Source organism: Chelonia mydas, chromosome 11, assembly GCF_015237465.2.
Source record: "Chelonia mydas isolate rCheMyd1 chromosome 11, rCheMyd1.pri.v2, whole genome shotgun sequence".
Lineage (NCBI taxonomy): Eukaryota > Metazoa > Chordata > Testudines > Cheloniidae > Chelonia > Chelonia mydas.
The window spans coordinates 19,860,931-19,888,767 of record NC_051251.2 but is presented as its reverse complement, the minus strand read 5'-3'; the positions used below and the strand labels follow the sequence as shown (position 1 = coordinate 19,888,767).

Here is a 27,837-nt window from a genome sequence, read left to right as displayed (position 1 = left end):
AATAGCTGTGGTTTTGTGATCACCACAGAATTTCTTTTTATTGAAAATCAGAGCAAATTAATTTGTTCACAGTCTGCTGTGGGAAAATCTGGAAACATGGAATTGTTAACTAACTACACAGAGTTCATTTTCTGTATCAATCTTCTGTAAAGTGAATTATCCCCTTGGAAAGGCTGTGCCAGTCTCAGAAAAAAAAATCTGAATTTCCCATCTCCATATGTTGATGGAAATTTCTACTCTTCCATGGCCACACCACCCTTACTTTATTTTGAAACAAAAAAACTTTGACTCATGACTTAATCTACAGCCTTAATTAACTTCAGTTAGTTCTTTTATATGCAAACAGGTGTCCTGAGGCATTTTATAGTCAAATATGCAGCAGCTTGCATTATCAGCAATTTGGCAATTAGACTATTGGAAGTATTTAAACTCTCTAATACAATTACCTTTTAAAGGCTATCACTATGTTCACCATCAAGTTTCTAATTAAAAATTTTAAATAAAGGGATAGTTTACAGCACAGTTGATGCCTTTTATGTTTTTTACAGGTACAGCAACATTAGGATGCTGTGCACTGAAGTGGAAACTTAATAAGGCACAAGCTGTAGTCAACAGCAGACTCTCTCAGTCGTCTGCTATAATGGGCCCAAACAGCTACATTGGATGGCCAGATCGTGCCTGGCCTTAGCGTGGGTGCATTAGGGATGAGAGAAGCAGGATGAATGCATGGAGCTATCCATCCACCTGTACTCTCTGCACCAAGGACCAGCAACAATCATGCTCCTTGCATGCTGAAGGGGCCAGAAAGGGACGAGACCCCAGGAAGAATAATCTTTCCTGAGCTCTGACACGATGTTACAGCTTCATACTGGCCTCAATATGGGCCTGAGGCTAAAGGCTACAGCCTACCTCTACATGAAACTGGTGTGAACCCATTAAACAGCTGAACCTTCCTTATTGACTCACAAACACTCAGGGTGTGAGGAGAAACCTCAGCAAATCAGAAAACAGCTTATTCTTAAAGTATAACTGTAGCTCAGCAAATGAGCTGTCCTGAGTGCAGCATATGACTTTAGTTCACTCTCAGAACCAATGAAAATCCCGCTTTTCAGTTACGGCAAAATGAGCAAGTGCCACTTTATTGAATCAGTGTCCGTCACGCTAAGCTGCGTCTCTCTGATTAGACAGTTCAACACCCCACTGACTGACTCAAATGATCCTGTGAGAAACACCACCTTCTTGGGCAGAAAATTATCCCCCTTGTTTAGAAATAAATCTCTCCACTCTGTCTCATTGTCAAGGTTATAACAAATGACTCGGCATTTACACGTGGCTATTCTTACTTATAAGGAAAGATTGAAAAAAAATGAGATTAGTTTTCAGAGATGACATGACTAAAGCATTTAAATTACATTAAGGGTTACTTTAAACTTGTTGCTCCAATAGAGTTTAATGGGCAGACTAGAACTAAGGGACATCGGTATTAAGGGCGGGGACTTATGTAAGCAGTATTTAGGAAGGTATTATATCATGTAGGGAGGCCACTCCCTTATTTATCTACATATATACCTTCAGGTTTTCAACAGCACCCAGACACCACAGTGGCTGAAAAGATGGTGGCTACCAATACCTTGTCTACCCTAGCATCACTACCACTAGTGGACCAGAACTGGTGGCAACAATAGTGGGCAATGTTAGGGGGAAAAAACCCTTATGTGACAAGCTCAAAGTGTCTGTCCCCTGCACAGTACCCCTTCAGCAAATGGGGATTCAGAGATACATGTCTGTTGATAACTATCTAAAGCATAGGGATTCTTGGGAACCAGTAATTTCTGTAAGAGACCTTTGCAGTGAGCATGGTCAGTGGTTATTCATATGAACTTGTAATGTAATGTGACAGCACGAACAAAGCCAAAGCTAGAAATTTTAGGGTTCATACGCAGAGGCCTTCATGTACGAGGAAGGAAATAGGTTTGTGGGGTGTTGTTTTTTTAAACTTTATTCGTGACCTGCTCTGTCGTTGGCACCTAAAGATCCAGATCTGTATAGGTAGTGCACAGAAGTACAGTAAAACTGAATGAGTTTCAGGAGAGACTGATTTATGTGAAGGCTCAAGGGCTTTTATGAGCTTGGCAAGATGAAAACTGAAGGGAGATGGGACAGCCATGTGAACTGGTTTTGGGGTGTGAACACTGTGGGCTAACTTGAGCCAGCTAGGCACAGTCCTGAGTAGAGAACAGTGCCACAGAGGGAGCGATTTCTTATGAGAGGTACACAAGGGGGCAGGAGGCGGTTCTTTGTACCCTGCTTGTACACACACACCTGGGACGGAAACACATACTAGGACCAAACACTGTGTCCCCCATTGTGTGCAGCGTCCTGGGTGGAATATGGAAGATTAAGAGAATTTACAGAATTAGTTTCTTTCCCTTTCCTTTGATTTCCTTTCCCCTTCTTTTCTTATCTAAAGATAATAATCAGTACCTGCCAGATCCATAGATGTGTATGGCAGGCATGGAGCTAAATCCCAAATCCTTGCTTGCTTTGTATTCACTCCTTACTCAGGCAATCAACAGGAGTTCTGCCTTATACAATACCGAGTAGTGCGCCCAGGCCCTCAGAATTTGGGGAGGTGGGGGGAATACTTCAACTGCAACATAATCCCCCTTCACTCCCCAGCCTCACAGAACCTCTGCAGGGCTCCAGCTGTGTGAAAATGAAGGTATTGGGTGTGTGAAGGCTACAAGTTGGGCTGCAGTGGATTTCCCAGCCCCTCAAACCAAAAAACTATTATTCAGGTGAGTAAGGGTGAGCAGGAACAGGTCTCTAAGTAGTCACATGGAGTAGATGAGTCTTTGAATCGAGTAATCGGCCAGTTGCTATAGATTACTTTATGAAGGTAACTCTAATAAGCCTGTTAGTTTGCTCTGCTATTCCCATGGATTTATTCTGAGTACAGAATGACTGCTGTGTGATGCTTTTGGTTGGTGGACAGTGGCCAATATCACCAGGCTTGTTTCTACTAGTGAGCCAAGTTTGGATTTGAACCCATATTTTTAAAGGAATGATGCATCCACCCAGGCCCATTGTAGTGTTGAGTCTCATCTGTGATTTGCCATCCAATATTCCCCAAGGAAAAGAATAAATATATACAAAGCCTCAAGGTTTTACTGTACCTGAACCACCACCTACACTTAGAATATTGATTGCAGACTTTCCATTTCCAATGCTGAAAACAAAAATAGATTTGCATATTTTAGGCTAGATATTTAATAGATTGTTTTCATTAGTGCAAAGATTTAACACCTTTAGGAAAACACACTCACACCCCACAATAGGACTATGTACACAGATGTGTGTAGCTTTATATTAACACAGAACCATAAATGTACATGGCAGGCATAGAGCCAGGCTAAGGATTCATACTCAGTGTTTATTCAGTCATTACTCAGGCAATTCATGGGAGTTCTGCATGTCTTAGGGCTGAAAGCAAACTGGGGCCACCACACATTTTCTCCCATCTCTGTGCTTGGAGGGGAGTGTGTCCTAGACGTATACATAATTTATCCATATTAGAATCAGAATGAATTAGAATTAGAATTAGAATATCTATCTATTTATGTATATGTTTGTATTGTACTTGATTGCACCTGATCATGGTTTTGGTTTATAAGCTATTCAAAGCATGGACTTTGTTTTAATGTTTGTTTAGTAGCACACACCATAGGTCTTATTTATACCTGTATAAATCCAGAGTAACTCTATTGAATAAAAACATTAATACCTAGATCTTGTACAGCATTCTTTATCTCTAGCTTTCAAAACCCTTTGCAAAGGAGGTCAGTATTATCCTTATTTTACAGATGGAGAAACTGAGGCACAGGAAAACAGCAGAGTCAGAGATGCCAATAGAAAAGAAGGCAGAGCAGAGAATGATTTGCCGTGGTAAATGCAGCCGAGAGATCTAGACTAATAAAGCAGCACACCTTTACTTTAGCTAGGAGGAGGTCATTAATGACTGGGGCGAAATCCTTTCTCTGTTAAAATCAATGGCAAAACTCGCATTGACTTCAGTGGGATCAGGATTTTACCTCTTTTTAGAGGGTTGTGGCTGTTCCTACTGCATTGTAAGAGGGGAGGTGTGACCTAAGAACCCTTTAATGATACCTGGTGAGGGAATAATAGGAATATATTGATCCTGGCTGGTACATTCTGGTTCAATGAAGAATGTCAGTGAGGTCTTAAATGAAAGCTGAGTCACAATGGTCATTATCATCATTGCCAAATATACGTGTAGATACTATGTAAGGAGTTATGTGTGTATATATATATACACACACTGAAAATATGGTCTTCGATTCTGAATCAAGGTATGTTTCACCAGAAGAGGTGAAAAAACAGGCTGTCAGATAAGAGATGTTTATTCACCTCTCTCTCTGTCAGTATCTAAATTAAGCATGTTAAGAAACCCAATGGATGCCCACTTATATACAAAGCCAATGAAGAGATGTGAAGTAAATAGGGAAGCAGCACACAAGAAAAACAAGCCACAGGAGGGCAGACATTGAACTTGGCAGTATAAATAGGAGGCAAAGAAGACACTCCCTCGTTCTGGAAGTAAACAGGCAGTGTATTCATTCATGAAAACGGGATCTCAGCTAACCTTAGTTGTAAAGCTGCAAAAGTCCCTGGGTGAGAGAATGTCTTTAACAGGCGTTTAACCTGTTAGTCTCTAGAAAGCATGATATGATTGTTTTACATGTAACCTTTTGTTTCTAATACTTTACTCATTGTCACTTGAATCTTTGACAATAAACTTATTCTTGTTTACACTTCAAATATACCTAACTGCTGTGGTGTTACAAGTGCTGGACCAGAGCTGAATCTTACAGCCTGGTGTGTACATGGTTCACAGGGACAGCAGACCAGGTATTTCTGTGTGTAGCCAGTGATGCGCTGGATATTACAGGCATAGCCCAGAGGAGGGCACTTGAGTGGCTAGAAGGCTGGCAGTGTTGGGAAGCTGTCGCTGAGCTCAGCACAGGCCAGGCTCCCTACCACAGGAGCATGGGTAAGAAGGTGAGTCACAGCTCTAGGTACCCCGAGACCCATCACGACAGCACTCCCTTCTCTCTCAGGCTACAGGCCAGAGGACTTACACACAGCTAAAAAAGATTCTGAAGCACGAGCCCTGCAATTCCCTCTGTCTCTGGGAGGATGGATTTTGAGAATCAGATCCCAGCCGGGGAAATGGAACTTCCATCCTGTGATAATTTTTGAGTTTTTGAAAATGAGATTTCCTAAATCAGGATGAAAACTAAATTGTTCCTGGGACTGAAATTCCAAAAGAATTGTTTCAGAAAGAATAAAACGTTCGCACTCCCTGGACTTACCAGCTGCCTGCTGTGTGGGTGGCTCGGCTGTCCAGCTCCTTGGCCTGCTTGAGCAGCTGGGAAGCCAGCCTGCTGGCAAGCGTAGCTAGCCCCCCTGTGACAGGCAGGCTGAGGAGATGGATGGAGCTGAGGAGCCAGAGATCCCAGGGAGTGGGACAGGCTGGCAGGAAAGTTGATGGAATCAACACGTTCTTATGGAACATTTCCACTGGAAAATGCTGATTCAACAGAACTGAAAACTATTCTGTTGGGAAAATTTTAACTGGCTGTATATTGCATGTATAATATAAAAGCACTTTTAGCTTTTTTAAGTACTTTGCAAAAGTATTTATATTTTACAGATGGGGAAAATGAAGCATTGAGAGAGGTTAAGTAACTTGCTCGAGATCCCATTACAAGGCATTGGCTGAGTTGGGAACAGAAACCAGGGGTGAAATCCTGCCCCCATTGATTTCTGTGGATCCAGGATTTCACTCCAGGTCTTCAAGGGAAGGTAGTCCGTAAGCTTATTTGATTAGTAAATGGATTGTGTGAAAGCCAGAAAGAATTTTTAATTTCAGTTAAAATGCTATCTGTTTTTTTTAAAAAAACATAAAAGCCTTAAATAAAATGATTAAAATTCTATGCAGTTTGTTAATATATTTTTCATACAGTAGTGTTTATTAAATCTAATTTATATTTGCATACAAGGAAACAATTAAATCTAGCTATTTCCTGCTAGTCAGACCTCATCACAAAAAGAGGCCTTTCAGTGGAGTGTCTAAATAAAATCTCTAACTAAAGCACTATCAAAGATCTACAGAGGGTCACGGGGGGGGGGTGTCAAATCTATAACTCTCAGGCAGCCCTTGCAAGCCCAGGCTCCTGTAGTCGGAAGCATACATTCATCACTCGTGCAGAATTGTACCAGGGGTTTGTCCTTTTGATAAAACATCTGACTCTGTTACCTCGATATTATGCCAGGCAGCTTCTTCTCAATGAATTCCAGCATGCATTGGTGCTCTGTCGAATTCTCAAGGAACAGACGAAAAGATTCGACATATTGGCTGTGGTCCGAGAGCAAGCTCCTCATAGAAGATGCCATGTTTGGTTTCCTATGGAATACACAAAAGAATGGGGCAGGTTTTTTCCTCCCCGTTTTAACTCTTTCTTCAGCCCTAGTAATGAATCAAACACACACAGACTACAGTTACAAGTTCCCCAATGTCTCAGACTGCTTCAGAATGCCATGCCAGTGCTATATCTGGTCTGAACACTGACAATGTGCATGTATAATTGGCACAGCTACATTATTGCTGGACTTTGTTCTGAGACCTTGGCCTGTTGCTTTAGATTAGAAACAGAGCTGTGAAAGGAGCTTCTCTTATAAAGTGCATGACACTATTCTACAATAAAAGCTCTAGTTCAGGTTTGAGTCACAGTTACAAATCAATCATATATAATCTCCACTGACAAAATGTCACCACTTTATCACAGTAGTCGGGTAGGATTCAATTAAAATCTACACAGGTTATTTGCAGGGGAGGGAAGGTATCTAAATAGAGGCACTTGAATGTGGGGATTGGAAGGAAGCTAGGTATAAATTCCCAGAGAAGCTAGGAATTGCTATTTCTTGCTTTCAGCCATTTGGTATTTTTATAGAGGACTCTGAGTAGCAGTATTTTTGTAGATAGGTTGTTGAAAACTATAACAATCTAATAAACAATATTTGATTTAGGTAGCACCTTTCATCTGAGAAGATTAAAATGCTTCACCAGCATTAGTTAGTTAAGTCTCACAAAAGTCATGTGAGCTACTAGTAGAGTTTAACCCCATTTTACAGATGGACAAATGGAGGCACATAGAAAGTGGAGTAAGTGGCATGGCAAAATCACACAGAGAGTCAGTGAAGAAGCTAGGAATTGAATCCAGAATGCTGAACCTTAGTCCTGTGCTCTAACCAACAAACACTGCTTTCTCTCTCCTCTTCTGCTACTGTGTACGGTGGGGAATATTGTGGCAAAATACACTGTATGAATAGGTTGTGCCTGTGAGCAAATAGACCCAAATAGATGCTTGACTCATTTTTCCGAGCTGGCCAGTAGTTCTTTGCTCCATTATCCCTGTGTGGAGTCATTCGCCTAAATGTTGTTTAAACCCCTCTCCAATCCCCTGAGCTGAATTCCCCCCAAAGGGAATGGTTAAACAGAGTCAAAGCAGTTACCTACCTTAGCCAATGAATTCTGGAATGAGAGCAGCCAGCTGAATAGAGCTACAGTGCTCTATTTCCTGGACTTGGTTGCCGTGCAACCACTATAGCAGCCCACTGGCTCCAACTCCGGTCTGTTATCTCCACTGAGCAAAAAGGGGAAAAACATAAAATGCCCATCACTCTCACAGATCTTGGGAGACAGGCCAGTCCTTGCTTACAGACAGCCCCCCACCCTGAAGCAAATACTTACCAGTAACCACACACCACACAACAGAACCACTAACCCGGAACCTATCCTTGCAACAAAGCCCGTTGCCAACTGTGTCCACATATCTATTCAGGGGACACCATCATAGGGCCTAATCACATCAGCCACACTATCAGAGGCTCGTTCACCTGCACATCTACCAATGTGATATATGCCATCATGTGCCAGCAATGCCCCTCTGCCATGTACATTGGCCAAACCAGACAGTCTCTACTTAAAAGAATAAATGGACACAAATCAGACGTCAAGAATTATAACGTTCAAAAACCAGTCGGAGAACACTTCAATCTCTTTGGTCACTCGATTACAGACCTGAAAGTGGCAATTCTTCAACAAAAAAACTTCAGAAACAGACTCCAACGAGAGACTGCTGAATTGGAATTAATTTGCAAACTGGATACAATTAACTTAGGCTTGAATAGAGACTGGGAGTGGATGCGTCATTACACGAAGTAAAACTATTTCCCCATGTTTATTCCCCCACCCCGCTGTTCCTCAGACGTTCTTGTCAACTGCTGGAAATGGCCCACCTTGATTATCACTACAAAAGGTATTTCCCCCACACTCTCCTGCTGGTAATACTGACCTTACCTGATCACTCTCGTTACAGTGTGAATGGTAACACCCATTGTTTCACGTTCTCTGTGTATATAAATCTCCCCACTGTATTTTCCACTGAATGCATCCGATGAAGTGAGCTGTAGCTCACGAAAGCTTATGCTCAAATAAATTTGTTAGTCTCTAAGGTGCCACAAGTACTCCTTTTCTTTTTGCGGATAAAATGCAGAGTTTTAGCTGGGTTTCTCTGTGTGTTGGGCCCCCTGTCTGCAGGGCGTTAGCTGAATTTGTATTCTTAGGCGAATCTTTGTTGGGTAAAGTAAAAGAGTTTCAGCTAGAGCATGTGCTATGAAACTGGGATGCCTCTTCCTTTCAGGGTGCTGCACCATTACGTTTCCCAAAACTCTCTCAATGAGCAGTTCAGCAGCCATTTTGTTCTCAAAGTTGCCACAGCACATAACAAAGAAGAGCAACACTATACTTTCCTCCAGGAGCTGTGTGGGGCCAGGAGCAACCCTGGAACTTCCTCAGGGAGACCCCACAGCACAGAGGGGAAAGCTGGTCTACAGCAGGGGTTCTCAAACGGGGGGTCGAGACCGCTCAGGCGGTTGTGAGGTTATTATGTGGGGGGGGGGTCGTGAGCTGTCAGCCTCCACCCCAAACCCCGCTTTGCCTCTAACATTTATAATAGTGTTAAATATATTAAAAAGTGGCTTTAATTTATAATGGGAGTGACTCAGAGACTTGCTATGTGAAAGGGGTCACCAGTACAAAAGTTTGAGAATCACCGGTCTATAGCAACTTGTGCCACTGTGCTCTGTGGGTATCCAGCAGAGCCCGTCTAAGAGAAGATAGCTCCACCCCCTCCTTCCAGCCTGTTGATATGGCACCCTGTGGAGAACTTTAGAGTAGTTTCCATAGGGTCCAAGAATGGGGGAGCATATCAACAAACCCCGCAACCATGCCCAGCTGGGATTCATGGGATAGGTGCTTACAGTGGCACTGTACTGTGCCTGCACTAGGGAATTATCCCTGGCCCTTTGTGATGCCTTCACAGCCCCAGTACCCCACTAGAATAGGGGCAAACTCTCTCCTTATTGCTCTCTTTGGGGCTTTCTCTTAGAGTTTGCCATGTCGCCCTCTCAGGCCTCATTCTGTGCACATTTCTAGTTCATCAACAGGAGTAGGAGACAATTTTTACATGTATCCAGATTTTTCTTGGAATGCTAAATTGTTGTTCCATGGGTAAACCAGTAACTGCCACAGACAGTGGGGTTTCTTTTAAAAAAATATTAAGTTCATTGGGTAGCCCCAAATCTGCCAGCTCCATCAGACTGTGGGCTGTCCCATGATTTCAATATACTTTTAGATATATTATTGCTGTTGAAAGAAAAGGAGGACTTGTGGCACCTTAGAGACTAACACATTTATTTGAGCATAAGCTTTTGTGAGTGCTCAAATAAATGTGTTAGTCTCTAAGGTGCCACAAGTCCTCCTTTTCTTTTTGCGAATACAAACTAACATGGCTGCTACTCTGAAACCTGTCATTATTGCTGTTGAGTGGCTGGGGTGAAATGGGCTTGGTGGTCTCACTTCAGTCCCCAATGGACAGTACCCTACACTATGAAGACCATCACCATAAACAGCACTCACTGACAATCCCTAGCAAGTCATGGAGAAAACAGACAAAGGTCCTGATTTTCCATGCCTTACAGCTTGGATAGCCATATACACCAGTGCCAAGCAGGTGTAAAAAGCCATCTGATTGGGTAGCACCAGTGGGATTCCTGGAGTGCTGTGGGAAAGGTACCCTTTTCAGAAACAGTGACTGGTAGCACACAAGGTACAGATCAACTGCATGACAGGCATTTAAGGTCCTTAAACTGCAAGGCCCATTTGGCTTTAGCAGTTGGTGGGTCCCACCCAATAATCATTCAGGCACACAGCTCAAACGAAAGGATGATTCACTGGATCCCAAATACCTTAGGCTCATTAGCTTAAACAGTTTCAATTAACCATCATAATGTAGTCTCTGGGGTAGTTTTAACCTTCAGGGGAAGTCCAAAAGAAAAATTATTAATCCTCAGGCCTAATACCCTGGGTGACAGCTCTTAGTCCATTCCTCCACTAGAGGTAATTAGGTATCCTCAAGATCACATACTCAGTGTTCACTTCTGTGTCTGGGCGTCTCTGGGCACTGTTTATTCATGCTGAAACAGTGGCTCCCACACAGTTCCTGCTCCACTTCCACTTGACTGGTAGCTAATTTAAAAAACAAAAACTCAGACAACTGTCCCAGCTCTTCATGATCTGGCTACCAGAACCCAACCACTTTCAAGTCCTGTGCTCCACAAGATAGCTTACCTCACTGATCCACTCTTGACAAACCATCCTCCCAACTGGTGTGGAAACTTCTCCCTCCTACTGCCCTATGACCACATTCATTCGCCTATATCAGATTCATCACTGCATTTTACACTTATTTTTGGAAACGATAGCCTTGCACCTTGTGTAGGAAAGGGAGGGTAACTACATTTCAGGTAACAATTCTGTCAGTGGCGTAAGAGCTGGGCCAACTCTACCAACACCTATAAATTTCAATATACCTAGGTGGATACGGTATTGTGGGCTAGAGTCTGACCTCAGTTACACCTGGATAATTCCGCAGCAACTATTGAAAGTAACTGAGTTATACTCAGGGTCAAAGCAATCAGAATTTGGCCCTGCCCATGAAAGTTACCTAGAGACAAGAAAAATGACTCAATCCAACTGAAATGGCCTTTAAATCTTTCAAGTACCCTAAAAGCACCCAGAGAAAAATGTTAAATAAGGATATTAAGGGCAATATTGTGGAGCTCTTACTCACCCTGATAAGCACTTACTCAGGCAAGCAGTCTCACAGAAAACAAAAGGTCTGATCATGTGATTAAGGGGTCACCAGTAAATAGGGGCTTCAAAATCTGGACCTCATATAGTAAACTACATGGGCTCAGGTAGCTGTGAAGCACCTAGTCTCTGTTCATTGTTGCTGGGGATTGTTTTAATGAGCCCGTTTTTGTTAGATAAGAGCCGTAATCTTGCGTATGCATTAGAAAGACAGACTAACAAATTGCAGCTAAATTGACTCCATTATTTGAATTACCAGCCCTCAGGCCAATAATTCAGTAAGTATTTGGTGCACTCAAGTGAAATTTGCAGTGAATAAACACAGAATAAAATGCAGTTATGCATTAGGAACTACAAAACTGTTCAGGCTGCCACATAACCAGACGTAAAGACACGCATATGGATCAGTTTCACTGACAATTGTTTTCTTTCTTAGATGCTCAGCATAGAAATCCTCCAACAAAATCAGAGAACTAGGAGAGATTTCAAAATAGACAAATTAAAATGTTGCCAGAATTGTACAGGTTAGTAAGAAAACAAAGTAATAGTTGAATGTCCAAAGGGGTTATGAAACACACTGTATACCACCCATAAAAAAGAATGGTACATTCCATGTTTACACATTCCTTTGCTCAGTCCAACAGTTTATTCTTTAGTGTAGATGGAATAACACAGGCTCATACCATTTGGTATTAAAACATTTTACAACCTTCAATCTTCTAAAAATATTCTACAGTTATTAGTCTTTTGATAGTCAAGGTTTTTTATTTGTATAATAACCATACTAGTTGCTGTGATTTAATTTGCATGTTTATTTTGTACACAGTGATAAGAACAGAATAAATTAATTTCATGTTAGATGCAGCTTAAGGAATTTTATCTTGTTCATTTTATTGATTGATTGATTGCAATTTGGCCTGCAATCAGTTAGCTTAGAAGTGGGGAAAGAGGAGGAGGAAATTAATTCTACAAACATACCACTAATGATAGTAATGCTCATTTGGACAAGTTGCCCTAACTGATAATCAAATATTATCCTGGACACGTTTGGTTTTGTAAATTGTAGGCTTGAGTCTGATCTTACAGTAGTGTAATTGATGTTACTCCTGACTTACACTGGTGTGAATTGGACCCTCACTGAACCATACAATAAACCTTTTAAACTCTTCAAATTAAATCAGAAAGCAAAGTGAGCACTCCTCAAGTAATTGTAAACTGGTTGTAGCAGGAAAGCATTTATTGCTACGGGATTATTTCTTATTGCTGAATGCTACCAAAATATGGAAGACATTAGCCTTCCCTTTGAGAACTTTAGTGAAAAATACTTTGAAGCCTGTGCTTCTCCTGAAAGCATTTGTACTTACATGTATAAAGTCTGTGCCTTAAGAGAGCCAGCTCATTTCAGTTTCTCTGAGTGTTGCTACAATGTGCAGGAAATGGACTCTGAATCAAATCAGCTTGTTTGTTACAGACGGATTATATCCCCACCCATAGAATCAGGTTTTGGCATAAAGCCATTACAGTATTTCTGATCAGGAATGAAGCAACACAGCCTTTAATGTGGTTTACAACAGAGAGACAAAGTCTGCTCAGTTTCACTGCTGTAAATCTGGAGTAATTCAGATTTTTATTAGTGTAACTGTAGAATTTGATTCTTATCATTTAAAGAGAAATATACTTAAGAGTGGTAGTTTTAATAAGAGACTGCACCTACTTTTCAAATGGAATAATGTATTTTATCACTGTAAGAACCTTGTACATACTGAGCATGCCAGAATATTAAGCAGCTAAACTACATGAGAGGTACTGACATCTCCTAGGACTCCATCTTCAGAGCCTTAATCAGTTATACTCAAATTCCTGTTCACTTCCATACAAATTTGCCTGAATAAGTACTTGTAAAAATTGCATAAGGATGTGAATCACTGCCAGTTGTTTACACACTGTTGTCACAGACCCTAGCAAGTGCCCCTTCCTGGCCACCTGTCAGGACTGCTGTGAGGGGAATCCTAGCCTCTGTGCTCTGGGTCCCCTGGGTGTGTGATGCCTCTGGGGCCTGAACAGGGTCCCTCGGCCCTCTCAGGGTGCAGACCCTTCTCTGAGCATTGGAACTTGCTGTGCAGCCACTTACCCACCCTGGGGGCAACACTGACTCTTCAGGCTCCCCAGTACATAAAAACACCCCTCTCCCAGAACACTCCCCAAAAGGTGTGAAGCATCCGATGAAGTGAGCTGTAGCTCACGAAAGCTTATGCTCAAATAAATTGGTTAGTCTCTAAGGTGCCACAAGTACTCCTTTTCGTTTTGGTTTACAGCTGAACTCTCTCAGGGACAACATGGTAGTTATGAATACTTAACATATACCAATAGGTGGGCTTTGCACAGATTCTAGCACCTTTGCTCATAACAGATAAAGCACAAACAGTACAGATCATATAGAAAACAATACAACATCCTAAACACAATGTCACCCTCTCTTGGGGAATCATCTCTCCTTTTTTCAGGCAGGCAGGGTCTACCATGCCATTGCCTACCCTGACCCTGCAGCAGCCCCCTTCATCTTAATCTGATGCAAAATGGCTCTCCATCCCCATCCTCCTCCTTTCCCCTGCAAATCCTTTTAAAGATTCATGCTGGGAGTCACCTACTTCTTTTGTTCTGCCTTTTGGTGCCTTTTCACTGCTCCCAAACCCAACAAGACAAGAGGAGGAGTTGTCTTCTCTCAGCTAAAGCCAGCTCATTGTCCCAAGATGTTTTACTTTGACTAGACAATCATTGAGTGCTGGGGAATCACTCCCCATCGTCTCTTTCTGGCCTGGCAGAGACATGACACAACACTGCTAATTCATGGGGGATCCACTGAGGCTTTCCATGACACAGTACTTTCATAAAATCATCCACAATTCAGAAATGGTACAGACAGAACCCTCAAATCATCACAACTGCAAAGGCTCAACATCTTTACTCAGGGCTCATTGTTTGCCTCCCTTTTTAGTTTTATTTTTGTACAGTTTTATTTGGAAGTGACCCAAATCAACCCCACAGATCTGAACAGTCCAGAACTTCAGTAGAAGGTGGTGATGCTGAAATTGGGACTTAAGCCAGGACCTGACTTAGCACTGTTCCCCCTCTTCCCTCCCACCCCCCGTCTAACCTCAGATTTGAACAGCCACACTTTGGGGGCGGGGGTGGGGGTGAGGTGAAGGGCAGGGGAAATAGGGGTTTTGAATGAAGATCCAAACCCAATCCAGCATCATCTTCCCTTTAAATGAAAATAGTTGCCACTTATAATTTTCCAAAGTCCCCAGATGTAGGTGGGTGTGGTTTTAAACAGTTGAATGAACTCACCAGGGACACAGCACGGTCACCAGTTCACGACCACATAGCAATTCCAAATCTGTACACACACTGTCCAATCCATTCCCCGCAATCCCTCAACCTAGTTTATGCATGTTGCCTCCCAAGACAGACATGGCATTGCACACAGAAACCACTACCACAGCAGGTGAGGTTAGCTGTAGCCAGTGTGCTCATAAAAGGGCAGATGAAAGACAGAAGAAACCTGTCAGTAATAATATAAGAAATGTTGCCCCAGGGAAATTTAAAAGCAGTTTGCTGTGATATTTGTGGTGTATGCTCATGGTCCCATGCAACATTGTTTACCTTTTGCTTATATAAAACCTATTGTAGTAATGGTTACATTCTAGCATTTCTTTCCAGTATTATACCGTGTGCTGGTTTAAGGTTATAAACAGTGAGTAACATTTTCAAAGTGCCTAAGTCACAAGTTTAATTGACATTAGGCTTCTAAGTGATTTAGAGTAGACAATGCTGTAAAAAATGCACCCAGTGTCAACTATCACTCTTGTGTTCAAGTGTTCATAAGTACAAAACATTTGCCTTTTCAGCTTAAATTTTCCATGTTTTCTCTACTGCAAGGTTAATTATTTTAAGAAGATTAATTAAAAACCTTTCAGCCACATTTAAAGTCTGAAAAAACTCTTTCCATTACAAAAAGTATAATCATCATCATAGTAAGCAGGCTTTTAAAACAATTAAAAATGGCTGAAGTTTGAAACTTGGCCTGGACATAGTCCTCAATGAGAATTAATACATTTGCTTGATTTGGGGGATGGTACATATAACTCTTAGATTTTTAAAAGCAATTGAATAATCACTTCTGTGCATGTTCAGGGGGCACCTGCTAGATTTAGCAAAACTTTGACGACCAATGAAGATCTTTGACATCATAGCATATCCTCCCTTTTGGGCAAGGGAAGTATGTTAGGCAGTAATAGGGATTGGTGCTGAGACAACTAACATGAGGGAAAAGACTAAATGATCCTCCAACATTAACATCAAGGGAAAGGGAAAAAAAATTACAGGCATGAAGAAAATTATAAATCCCACATTTTAAGATCTTAAAATTTAATTATTTGCTTCATTCTATCATACTTTCTAAATCCAAAAATGTCATTCCAGAGGTAAATTTCTATCTCCAGCTGAATACTGACATTTATAATGCACAAGCAATTGCACACAAAAACCCACACAAAATACCCTCTGTTACAGAAACAAAGTTTGCACAGCTAAAATTAGTAATAGTGGAGAAATGACAGCTGTGATTGCTGGGAAGAAAACTGGTATATTTTTCCTATGTACTTACACTGGTATATTTTTCCTATGTACTTTGCAAAGTAGCTTTGTTTAATTTTTTAAAACTATTACGTATTTCACAATGAGCCTGTCAAACTACAATAATTTATAGATGTTATTGTAAATCCTCTGGTCAGAGAAGAAAATGAAAGCAAGAGAGGATGGTCCCAATAATATTTTTTGAAATTTCAACTGTTGAGTCTTAATATTACTTTTTTGAATTCAACATGCATTATATTTGGCCCGTGTATCCACGCTCCCAACACTAAGTGAACTTTCTGTCTTAGCAAATAAAAAAAAATATTATGTGTAACATTTGGGTTGGCAGTTTTAACCCTGTAGTAGAAACGTATGCAACACTGTAGCTTTGGTTCATAAGTAGTGTGCGAGAAAATTTCTTTGGCTTCAATTGTCATTTCTCACACTCCCTTAATTTTGCAGTGAGTCCAGGATTAAATCAAAACTCAACTTTAAATGCCAAATTCACTTATTTTAAATATTTATATAGTTTTAACTTGAAGCTGTAAATCTGCTCAGGTTCCCAAACTTTTCAGCAAGCACCTCAGAGGAAATCTTGGCCCTTCTGCAGTCAATAGAAGTTTTGCCACTGATTTGAATAGGGCAAGGATTTGACCCATGGAGTATTTCTAACCTTTAAAAAAATATTACACCAGGAAAGTTTCCTATGGTTTCAGGCTTCATAATCAAACTTTTCCCACAACTTATTATTACGCTCACATATAATAGTTAAGGACAGCAATGCTTTCTAAGATACAGAGCCAATTCTGCCTACAGTTACTGTTAGGGGGCTTATTCCTTCACCCGCTTACTTCCCTGGTCCTTCTTGCATGAGCAGAGAGCAACAATACCCAAAGTCCGAAGGTGCAAACAATTCAATGTTTATTGGGGTGAACTTCCAGCAAGCATGATTTCAGTTTCCTTCCTTAGTATCACCCTTCACCACAGAGCCTTACCTGTGTCCCTGTTCCCATTCCCACCCTTACCAAAACATGATTCCAATTCCCCCAACCCTGTTCCCTGTTCCCATTCCCCCCCCACACTTCCTGATTGACTACAGACTATATAGTAAAACTTGAGATCTGCTTAGCTATACCTTAACCAATCATTTTACTGAAATTTAACTAACCAATCCTAACATATTGTAACATGATTATTTAACCAATTATATCCCACCACTTTAATTAGTTTATACCCAGCAAAATTAATTATACAGCAGACAGAAGCAATCACAGAACCAGACAGAGATTATACAGACAAACAATAGAGAAATGGAGACTACAGTGATAGAACAACACAGAAATGAGGATTTCACATCCCAGCTATTGATAAGTGAGTTTTTGCCAGACAGGATGCTATCAAACTAAGTTTCCTTTTACATTTTCTAGGCACTTCCCTTTCTCTGGAGGTGACAGGAATACAATCCTGTCCTGATAATGCCTAACAGCCCAATAGCATCTTATTTCAATGTGACTAGTTTGGAATGTGAGGATCTGACCGTTCACTTCCCAGCTTATGGCTGCCTCTGCTGCTTAGCCAGAGATCTTAGCCTAAGAAAAGGGCCTCAGACTGTCACAGTAAGAGAAGGCCCTTACACTGGCAGACTGTGATTTTGATTCTTTCTTTTATACCTCTGTAACTAGCTAAATGATAGGAATACACTTAGGGTATGTCTACACTACAAAATTATGTCGAATTTATGGAAGTCGGTTTTTTAGAAATCAGTTTTATATATTTGAGTGTGTGTGTCCCCACAGAAAATGCTCTAAGTGCATTAAGTGCATTAACTCGGCGGAGTGCTTCCACAGTACCGAGGCTAGAGTCGACTTCCGGAGCGTTGCACTGTGGGTAGCTGTCCCACAGTTCCCGCAGTCTCCGCTGCCCATTGGAATTCTGGGTTGAGATCCCAATGCCTGATGGGGCTAAAACATTGTCACGGGTGGTTCTGGGTACATATCATCAGGCCCCCGTTCCCTCCCTCCCTCCGTGAAAGCAAGGGCAGACAATCGTTTCGCGCCTTTTTTCCTGGGTTACCTGTGCAGACGCCATACCATGGCAAGCATGGAGCCCGCTCAGCTCACTGTCACCGTATGTCTCCTGGGTGCTGGCAGACGTGTTACTGCATTGCTACACAGCAGCAGCAACCCATTGCCTTGTGGCAGCAGACGGTGCAATAGGACTGGTAGCCGTCATCGTCATGTCCGAGGTGCTCCTGGTCGCCTGTGTGAGGTCGATCAGGAGCGCCTGGGCAGACATGGGCGCAGGGACTAAATTTGGAGTGACCTGATGAAGTCATTCTCTTTAGTCCTGCAGTCAGTCCTATTGAACCATCTTATGGTGAGCAGGCAGGTGATACGGATTGCTAGCAGTCCTATTGCATCATCTTCTGCTGGGCAGGCAGGCGATACGGATTGCTAGCAGTCCTATTGTACCATCTTCTGCCGAGCAGCCATGAGATGTGGATGGCATGCAGTCCTTCTGCACTGTCTGCTGCCAGCCAAAGATGTAAAAGATAGATGGAGTGTATCAAAACAACAATAGACCCAGATTTGTTTTGTACTCATTTGCAAACCCCCCCACCCCCCGTCTAGGGGACTCATTCCTCTAGGTCACACTGCAGTCACTCACAGAGAAGGTGCAGCGAGGTAAATCTAGCCATGTGTCAATCAGAGGCCAGACTAACCTCCTTGTTCCAATAAGAACAATAACTTAGGTGCACCATTTCTTATTGGAACCCTCCGTGAAGTCCTGCCTGAAATACTCCTTGATGTAAAGCCACCCCTTTGTTGATTTTAGCTCCCTGTAAGCCAACCCTGTAAGCCGTGTCGTCAGTCGCCCCTCCCTGCGTCAGAGCAACAGCAAACAATCGTGCATCTGAGTTGAGAGTGCTGTCCAGAGCAGTCACAATGGAGCACTCTGGGATAGCTCCCGGAGGCCAATACCGTCTAATTGTGTCCACAGTACCCCAAATTTGACCCGGCAAGGCCGATTTAAGCGCTAATCCACTTGTCAGGGGTGGAGTAAGGAAACTGATTTTAAGAGTCCTTTAAGTCGAAATAAAGGGCTTCATCGTGTGGACAGGTGCAGGTTTACATCGATTTAACGCTGCTAAATTCGACCTAAAGTCCTAGTGTAGACCGGGCTTAGAGTATAGGCCTTTACAGACAGGCCTGAATATCTATATCCTAACAGTTACGCTGGTGTAACACCACCGGAAGCCAGCAGCCTTGCACCAGTGTAACTGCAAACACAAAGGATATGTCTACACAGCATTTTGGAGCGAGCTTTCTAGCCCAGGTCGACAGACTGGGGCTAGTGCTAGTGCTCTAAAAACAGCTGTACAGACAGCGCTTTGAAGTTGTAGCTTGAGCTGGAACTCTGGGTCTGAAGCCTGGGGAAGAGAGGTGGGCTTCAGAGCCCAAGCTCCAGCCAAATTTCAACTTCAATGCACTGTCTATACAGCTGTTTTAGAGCGCTACCACAAGCCCTGCTAGCCTGAGTGTGTTGACCTGGGGCTCTAAAATGCTGTGTAGACATACCCAAAGTGCCATGTATTTAAGTAAAAAAAACGTTTGGGCCAGCATTACCCATACAACCTGCTGTTTTGAGCCACTCCAGAAACCCGGATTAGCTGGCATCACCAGAGCGTCACAAGCCCGCCAAATTATATCAATGTATCTGGTCCTTCAACCCTCCGCCCTTCCCCCTGCCCCCCCTAAAAAGTCACAACAGACTACAATTGCATTCCAAGTAACAGATGCCATTTAGTGTAAGAGCAGAAGCTTAGCAAGTGAAAATAAAAATACATATTTGGTGTTTTGTGTGTCTCATAAAAGCAAAAGATGTTTGTGTTAATTTCTTTCTTTAATTACCCATGAGCCAGATTCTGTAGTCCTTGTTTAAGCGAAATTCTCATTCATTTCAATGGGAATTTGAAGCTAGCTTCTGTGCTGTGCTACCTAACAGGGCTGCTGCAGAGGTCAAAATGGCCCCCAGGCTTCAGTGGGTGGCCTATGGCCTGTGCAGCAGCCCAGAACACCCATCGCTTTCACCACTACAGGCCTGCCTCTGACCGGCTCCTGTGCCAGGAGAGGTCTCTCCTCGCCCGCTGCAGCTCCTGGACAGCCTCCCTACACTGCTGTAGTAGCGTATGGGGCAGGTGTGAGGACCAGAATTGGTCCCCTTGTGTGCATCACCCCCTACAAGGCCAAAACCATAGGAAACTTAGGGCTGAAGTCCTCTCTCTGAGAAAACTCTGTGATTTTACACAACTTACTGTCAATACTTAGCCCCTGCGTAGCTCTATAATTTTTCTAACTCTTAACAAATTTAACTAATTAGTCTTCACAACACCACTGCACGTCTGCTCCTACTCCCCTAGTCACACAAATATGTATTACAGCAGACTGCCAGGTCTGCTATAGTTAAGGGTTAGCCCGGCTTTTTGTGTACAGCTGGACTCTTCTAAGGGCTCTAAAAGCTGCAGTTACTCAGATTTGCATACGTATTGGACTGGAAGTGTTCATGTAGCTACCCTGAGAGCAGCATCAGGTCCAAAGTCAGCTGCCGGTAACCTGACCTCCTCCCTGACATGCATTCCGGAGGGAGGCTACAGCAGGAGTTCAGGGATTTTCAGGGCTGGCCACAGTACAGCAGCCAGCCCTCCTTTCCTTACTTCTCTCTCAGGGTGGGCTGTTGCACAGCTGGTTTCTCAACTCTTCCTCATACAGTGAGATGCGGTGGCATTTCCTTTTTGGAATTGTGATGCAATGTCCCCACACAGCATTACCATGCAAACCTCTAAAAAGATAGTAACTTCCCTTTTGTCAGACTGAAGCCCTTATTACCCTGAACCACCAAAACACTTAAGCACATACTTAACTTTAATCTTGTCTGTAATCTGCTAAACTACAAGTTAAGCACATTCCTAAATCCTTTGCTGGAGCAGGCCCTGTGTTGACATTCTGTTTAATACATTTGAATAAAACTGTTTGGACAGGTTGAGGTTTCTACCAAAATTTGCCTTGCTTTCACCATAACCCACTGTGTCACTTAACTCCCAGTGCTTAGACCTCACACTGAGGAAGGCTGCATTAAAACATTTGTAAACTAGACTGTGGGAGTTGCACATGTATGAACATTTGAACAACAGTATTTACAGAGTTTTATTATTCACTATAACTTGGATGATACATAGTGTAATAGCTACAGTAGATACTGAAAAGAATCAACAGCCACATTCTCCTTTTCTCTGCACTATGCAGTGAGGAGCAAGGTGGGGCAGAAATGCCCACAAACAAGTGGAAGGGGAAAGGATGCTCCCTCCCTGGAAATCCACTGTGTAAGAACAGGGTAGGAAGGGCTCCATGGCATTGGGTTGCTGGGTAGGGCACAACTGGAAAGCAGCCCACATCAGCAGCTTGCTCCTGTCTGTGCCACACTGACTTTTGCTGCAAATCTAGCAGCAGATCATACAAACTGAAGGTTTTTACCTGTAGAAATTCCCTTCCATACATGTAATTTCTTTCCTGGGGGTGGGGGGGATACATAGCTACAGAAAATGAAGCCAATGGCCCCATGTTCTCAAAGGGTGCTGGGAATGGAGGGGGTTGCCTTTTATTGGGATGGGCCAAGTTTCATGTCATTCTGTACAGTTTTTCCAGCAGATGCCCAAGAACCTCTGATTACACCATTCATACCTCTGCTTCAGCTGCATGCACCTTCATTCTGCACTAAAAGATGTACATTACATTCTGCTATAAATCGACCGAGTCCCAATTAAATCGGTGGATTAATACTGAGCTGCACGAGCTGAGGATCCAGCCCGGAAGAGGGTGAAGCACATTTTATTTAACCTCATTGTTTCCACAATGTTAGTGCTGCATTGAGCCTAAAGTAAGGGACAGTGCCTATTCAGTAACATACTCTGAGACAGTGTTATAGTGACTGGAGCATAGAGCTGCTCATTATACTCACAGCTCTAATGATGAATCTCTCTGTACACCTGGGTCTGTCAATAACCTCTATGCCTTCCTACTCCCATTTGTAAAACGGAGATAATAGCACAAACTTATTTACCAGCTTTTTAGGAGTGTTCTGAGGATTGATTAATTAGTTAACATTGTAAAGTGCTTCAGAGAGGAAAAGTGCTATCCAAGTACTGAGCATGGTTAACGAAAAGCCAGAGTACAGACAGGACATTTGGGATCAACTATTAGTTACATGTGAAAAGGAGAGCAATTATAAGCAGAAAGAGGTGAATATTGAATTTATCTTGGAATTGCTCAGAGTCTTGGACTAGCCCACTGGACGTATGCATCAAGCTGAAGTGACACTTTGTCTTAGTCCGAGAAACATCCCATCAGTGCAGGAACTGAAGTCTGTAATCACTTCAGAGAAAAAATTGAGCTATGGGAGTAGGAAGAAGATGTCTTGTGCAATGTTTTGAGCACATTAATGAGGCCAAGAACACAAAAAAGCCCTGATCAGACATTACAAAAGGATAAAGATCTTCCAAGAGATGGTGTTTGTGGGGAGGGCTTTAGAACAAAGGCCAAATGGAGATATTTCTAAACTGTTGCCAAACTCAAAAGCATTCATAGATGGGACCAGACATCCATGCCCACAGTTAGATCAGTTTATTTGACTCCCCTTTGAATCTGATTTAATCTTATTCATTCAGTCTGATAAAAGGAAAAACTAGACCTTGTGTAATGTTTGCAGAATTACTTCTGCTGTCTTCTAATAAAGCATACTGATGTAAGCCACACTTGATAACAAGATTTCTGTATTAGGCTAGCAAAATCTCATTTTGCAGGACAACTGAACTGTCCATTGCAAAGAACAGACAAGTTATTGTTCATGTTTCTCCAAGGTTCTTGTTATTAAAAAGGAAATTCCCCAAGCTTTGTACATACGTGCCCACATACCCCCTCACAAGGCTAAAACTGTCCTCTCTAATTCCAGCAGCTCATTTATTAAATTGGTTCTCGCCATTATACTTTAGATAGCTTACTGAATAAGGCCAAGATAAACTTGGTATTTAGTGTAACCCTTCTGCCAGGGGGAGTCGGCAGCAACAAAGGTCAGGTTCAATATCTAGGCATTCCTCCTAACAATACAAAACAGAGCCATCTCAAGCCCCTACCCAGTAATCTCAAAAAACCTAACATCACCCCGGCCACCTCTAAGTGGCAATATTTCCCCACTCACAAGCACTGAGTCTATGTATAACAAAAGAAAACTCTTAATAAAAGGGAAAGGGAATCCATCATTAATGTGGGAAAACATCACATTCAAAAGCATGTGACCATAAGCAAACCAGACCCCATATAATGTTGGTCAGTGACCATTGCCTCAGTTGCCCACCCTATGGTGGGAAAGCCCAATGAATGACACAGCACTCCCCTCTCCCTCCTCTGCACCTCACATAGAGTTGGCTGTCCTTGGTTAGCAAAGACGCAGAGTTCAGAGGTGCATTCACAGGTTTCACCTCCCCTGCACCCGGGGTTGGCGGGGGGGGGGGCAATTGAGCAATGCCTCTGCTGCTGTTTCTGCAAATGGCTCGCAGCTGCCACCGCTGGCCCCTTTGGCCACCACCCCTCTGCTTGCTGCTCCCATGATGCCACATTCGGAGGTTCTACCACTTAACCCAGCCCTCGGTGATTTCAGCAAGTAGTGGGGAACCTCACAGCCAGCATAGTCTCTGTATTCACTGTCCTCACACAAGGTCTGAGGCTTAGCTCTTAGACTAGCTCAGCAGTAATGTCAGCTCTAGGGATCACCAACTAGAAACAAAGACTGTCAGTTAAATCTAATCAGCTGTCACTAAACACTAGAAACAGGCAGGTCTAATGATGTTTAGGATGCTTTGGGGAGAGTCCACATCACCAGGTAGGATGTCCCCCACCTACTCTCATCTTCACTTGGATTTGTCATCCCTATGCTCTGCTTAGCCAGTGAAGTTCAGTTGAGGGTGACCCTCCCCTCAGTCAGGGCATGCCAAGCACAATTCTGCAGCCCTTTACTCGTATAATAACGATAACAACATTTTATTACCCCTGCATTCAAATACTAGAGTGATGTGTAACCCAACAAGCCAGAATTGATCATTTTGGCAATGCAGCTCCAGCTGCTGTGTACCTGGACAGAGTAGGCATGTCTATGCAAACATGGTCTGCTCCTGAAGTCTTTTCCCCCAGCTCATTGCTAGATTTCAGGGAGAGCTCATTCAGACCCTGCTTACATTAGTACAGTTAGCCCTATAGCAGATCAGCAGTACTATGCTATGTAATTACAGTCCATGAGTGAAAGATTTATGGCCTAATTTTTAAAAATCTCAATCTCATTTTTTGTCACCCACAAATAATTTTTGCAGATGCAGTTCTTTGTAGGTACAAATAGGAACAATCTGCCAGTCTGATTGCACTTGCAGATGAGGTAGGTAGACTTCCAGATGCCTCAGCTGCACCCACAAATAACCATGCCCATAAAATTTCACATGCAATTATTTGTGGATCTCTTCCCTTCCTCACTCTCAAAAAGAGAGACCATGTCAAAGTTACTTTAAAAATTAGGCCCTTTAAACTCTTCATTGCTCATCATTTTTACTGTTTTCTTTACAATATGTATCACTTTAATTTTGAACTGTGTTGTTTGATATATAAGAACATAAGAACGACCATACTGGGTCAGACCAAAGATCCATCTTGCCCAGTATCCTGTCTTCTGACAGCGGTCAATGCCAGGTGCCCCAGACGGAATGAACAGAACAGATAATCATCAAGTGATCCATCCCCTGTTGCCCATTCCCAGCTTCTGGCAAACAGAGGCTAGAGACACCATCGCTGTCCATCCTGGCTACTAGCCATTGATGGACCTATCTTCCATGAATTTATCTAGTTCTTTTTTGAACCCTGTTATAGTTTTGGCCTTCACAACATCCTCTGCATTTATCAACATTGAATTTCATCTGCCATTTTGTTGCCCAGTCACCCAGTTTCGTGAGATCCTTTTGTAGCTCTTCGCAGTCTGCTTTGGACTTAACTATCTTGAGTAGTTTTGTATCATCTGAAAATTTTGCCACCTCACTGTTTACCCCCTTTTCCAGATAAATTATGAATATGTTGTATAGTCCCAGTCCCAGTACAGACCCCTGTGCAACTCTTTAATGTTATGGATATATATCTTGCACTTAGGCAATGCCTTTCATTTGCAAGGATCCCAAAATGTTACAGAATATACTGTAACTTTCCCACACACACCCCCCCCAATGAAACATATGGCATATTTTGAGCACTTTTGTTTAAGCTGGTTTGTGCTTATTAATTTTTATGCTGGTCAGCACTGAGGGAGGGCCCCAACTTCTTGTCGATCAACACACTCTCCTGCACTCATCCCAGCTGCTGCTGGTGTTGTACTTGCTCTGTAAGCATGTTGCTGAGCAACATGCTGAGGCCTCCCCCTGTGTGGGGGCCTCGGGGAGCATCACTGCTGACCTCAGCACAGAAGAAAATAAATACTGATTTCAATTTATTTCAGCAGATTTCAGATCCACTAACATAGTGGAAATAAATGTACAGCAATAGTTTCATATTTTACTGTCTCACCCCCACACCTCCAATCACTACGTCACTCACCACTGTAATAGAGCCACCTCCAGGATAAACTATAGCAACTGTTTAACAGCTCAAACCCATACAGCAGTTTAGATAGCAAGTGAAAAAGCATCCTGTATCATGGGAAATTTAGGTTGATCAATTGTATTGCTTATCATCAGAAAATTTCAATATGCCAGTGCTGACAGCCCTACTCTTACATAAAAGTGTCATGATATGTTGAATGACAACAAGTGGCCAGACTTAGAACTGACTAAATTTTTCATTGTGAACACTCTATTCAATAAATGTATCACTCTGTCCCTTTATGTGTGTTACCCATGAATGGATCACAATTTTCACAAATCTGTTCCTTATTAAAAATCATTGTACAACTGGTTTTATGAGCCCATTTGAGCTAAGGATTGTTTGTGAACTGTTCTGTAAACAGCATTCAACATTTGTGATTTGTGACTGGCAAAGCACATCAAATGCTCTATGCCCCATCTGATTGACCTAACTTCTATAAACTACTACCTACTTCCACCTAAAGCAGATGAAGACAAAAATTCTGTCTTGATTAAACTAATCTTGGCTACCAGCCTGATATTCACGTTTCAGAAATGTTTGCAACTGGCAACTAAAGGAGTATAAATACACTGAACTGAGTGAAACCTTTATGGAAAAGTCCTGCAGAATTTGATCGCTATAGTCCCAACTGGTTTAAATGCTACTTTTCTACAGAATTTATGGCAGTGGTGAATCAGGCAAGATGGCCCAGATCTCCACCTACAGCACACAATACAACTTCAGAAGCAACTTTAAGCCTACAGACCGCTCTAACCTATGCTGGAAAACTAGCCCTGGGATTGGGGGAGTGCAAAGGGAGCAGCTGAAGATCTAGCCCACAATGTCTAGCTCATGGAGCATAAGGACTAGAAATGGCTCCTTTCTACCAACGAAGAGGCGTTGAGAGCTTCCCTCTTTTCTAATGATACAAGACTTTAGTTTCTAGCCCAGGTACCAACCCTTAAAACAGCAACAGAAATTCTGCATAGAAAAAGATAGTTTAGATAATTTTAGGAGATTTCTACAAAGTATCTGTATAATTCTCTTCTTTTGGTGCCTGCATAGCTGAACTAATGGTATTAAGGCAACTGTTGCAGGCATATGTATACATGTATACAAAAGAGCACTAATAATATTTGTGAACTGCTCTAATAGTTTAGCAGTGAAATGTACATCTTATCAAAATAAATGAAAGTGCCCAATAGTTTAAAATTTCTATCAGCACGTGTAACTCACACGTGGCTTCCTCATCTGCAAATAATTTGTGCAGCCTTCCCAAATTGATGCAACTAATGAATTTATACTACCATATCACCATGTGCTCACTTTCTCTCAATCCAGTGTATAGTATAGATTTATGCTAAAATATTTCACTCGATGTGTATTCTAAATGCCTTTGTTTAAATGTGTTAACAGTCCTATTGCTGTGCCCATATCACTATCACTAACAGCTCTAGGCTAGATTCTTCAAGCCATTATCGGACTCAGTAAAAGTATATTATTTTGCTCAAGCTCTGTATATAACATCTGTTCTATTCTTTTACAGATAGTAAATACCTTCTTCCCTTGACTCCTCAGGCTTCTATCTCTCCCACCTTGCATCGTGGGTAGTCAGTTGCACAGTAGCAATGTGAGTGTGAAGGTATACTGGATTAGAATGGCATCATTTTGCACCCACTTTGACACGGTGTACATGACTGCTCCAGGTGGAAAGCAGGGCAGACCCATGAACTTTGTACTTCAAAATCTTTTTCTTTCATAGGTTGTCACATCAGACATTGCCTGCAACAAATCTTTAAGGTTCAGAAAATCACTGACTTTCCAATGTCTATATAACATACATTCACAATTAGTAAAGCCAGCATTATTAATTTTCCTTGCCTCATATAATTACTGACTAATTAGATTACATGATTAGTAGAAGCCATATTTTAAAAAGGATATACAAGAATTTGAACACCTTCTTTCTAGGCCATATTCACTAGCTATTCGAAGAATGTTGCAGTGACATCTGCTGTCAGTTTGATTCCAGTCATTTCTCCTCTACATTTTGCATTCACTCTAAATCTCTTTATTGGAAATGTAATATTTTGTGCCATTAGTACCTTCCCTAATATTTGAGAACTCCTTCTATAGGTATGTGTTGGCTTCTTTCTTATTATAGCAGTATCATTCATATGTGCACTTAATCTGATCATATCA

At 42.1% G+C, this 27,837-nt stretch overlaps 1 protein-coding gene across 4 annotated transcripts in view; it reads right to left on the bottom strand.

Moving 5' to 3' along the window:
- HNMT (histamine N-methyltransferase) overlaps nucleotides 1-27,837 on the bottom strand; it is a 45,471-nt gene that overhangs the window by 15,387 nt on the left and 2,247 nt on the right. For 2 of the 4 annotated variants that reach the window (XM_007057470.4, XM_037912914.2), the window contains exons 1-4: nucleotides 12,661-12,755; nucleotides 7,601-7,727; nucleotides 6,341-6,487; nucleotides 3,177-3,229 (exon numbers count right to left, since the gene is read on the bottom strand). In XM_007057470.4, the coding sequence (XP_007057532.2) occupies nucleotides 3,177-3,229; nucleotides 6,341-6,477 (190 nt within the window). In that variant the 5' untranslated portion in view covers nucleotides 6,478-6,487; nucleotides 7,601-7,727; nucleotides 12,661-12,755. Of the gene's footprint in view, nucleotides 1-3,176; nucleotides 3,230-6,340; nucleotides 6,489-7,600; nucleotides 7,728-12,660; nucleotides 12,756-27,837 lie in introns of those variants that run through there. The other 2 variants (XM_043525542.1, XM_043525543.1) reach the window with 2 other exon arrangements.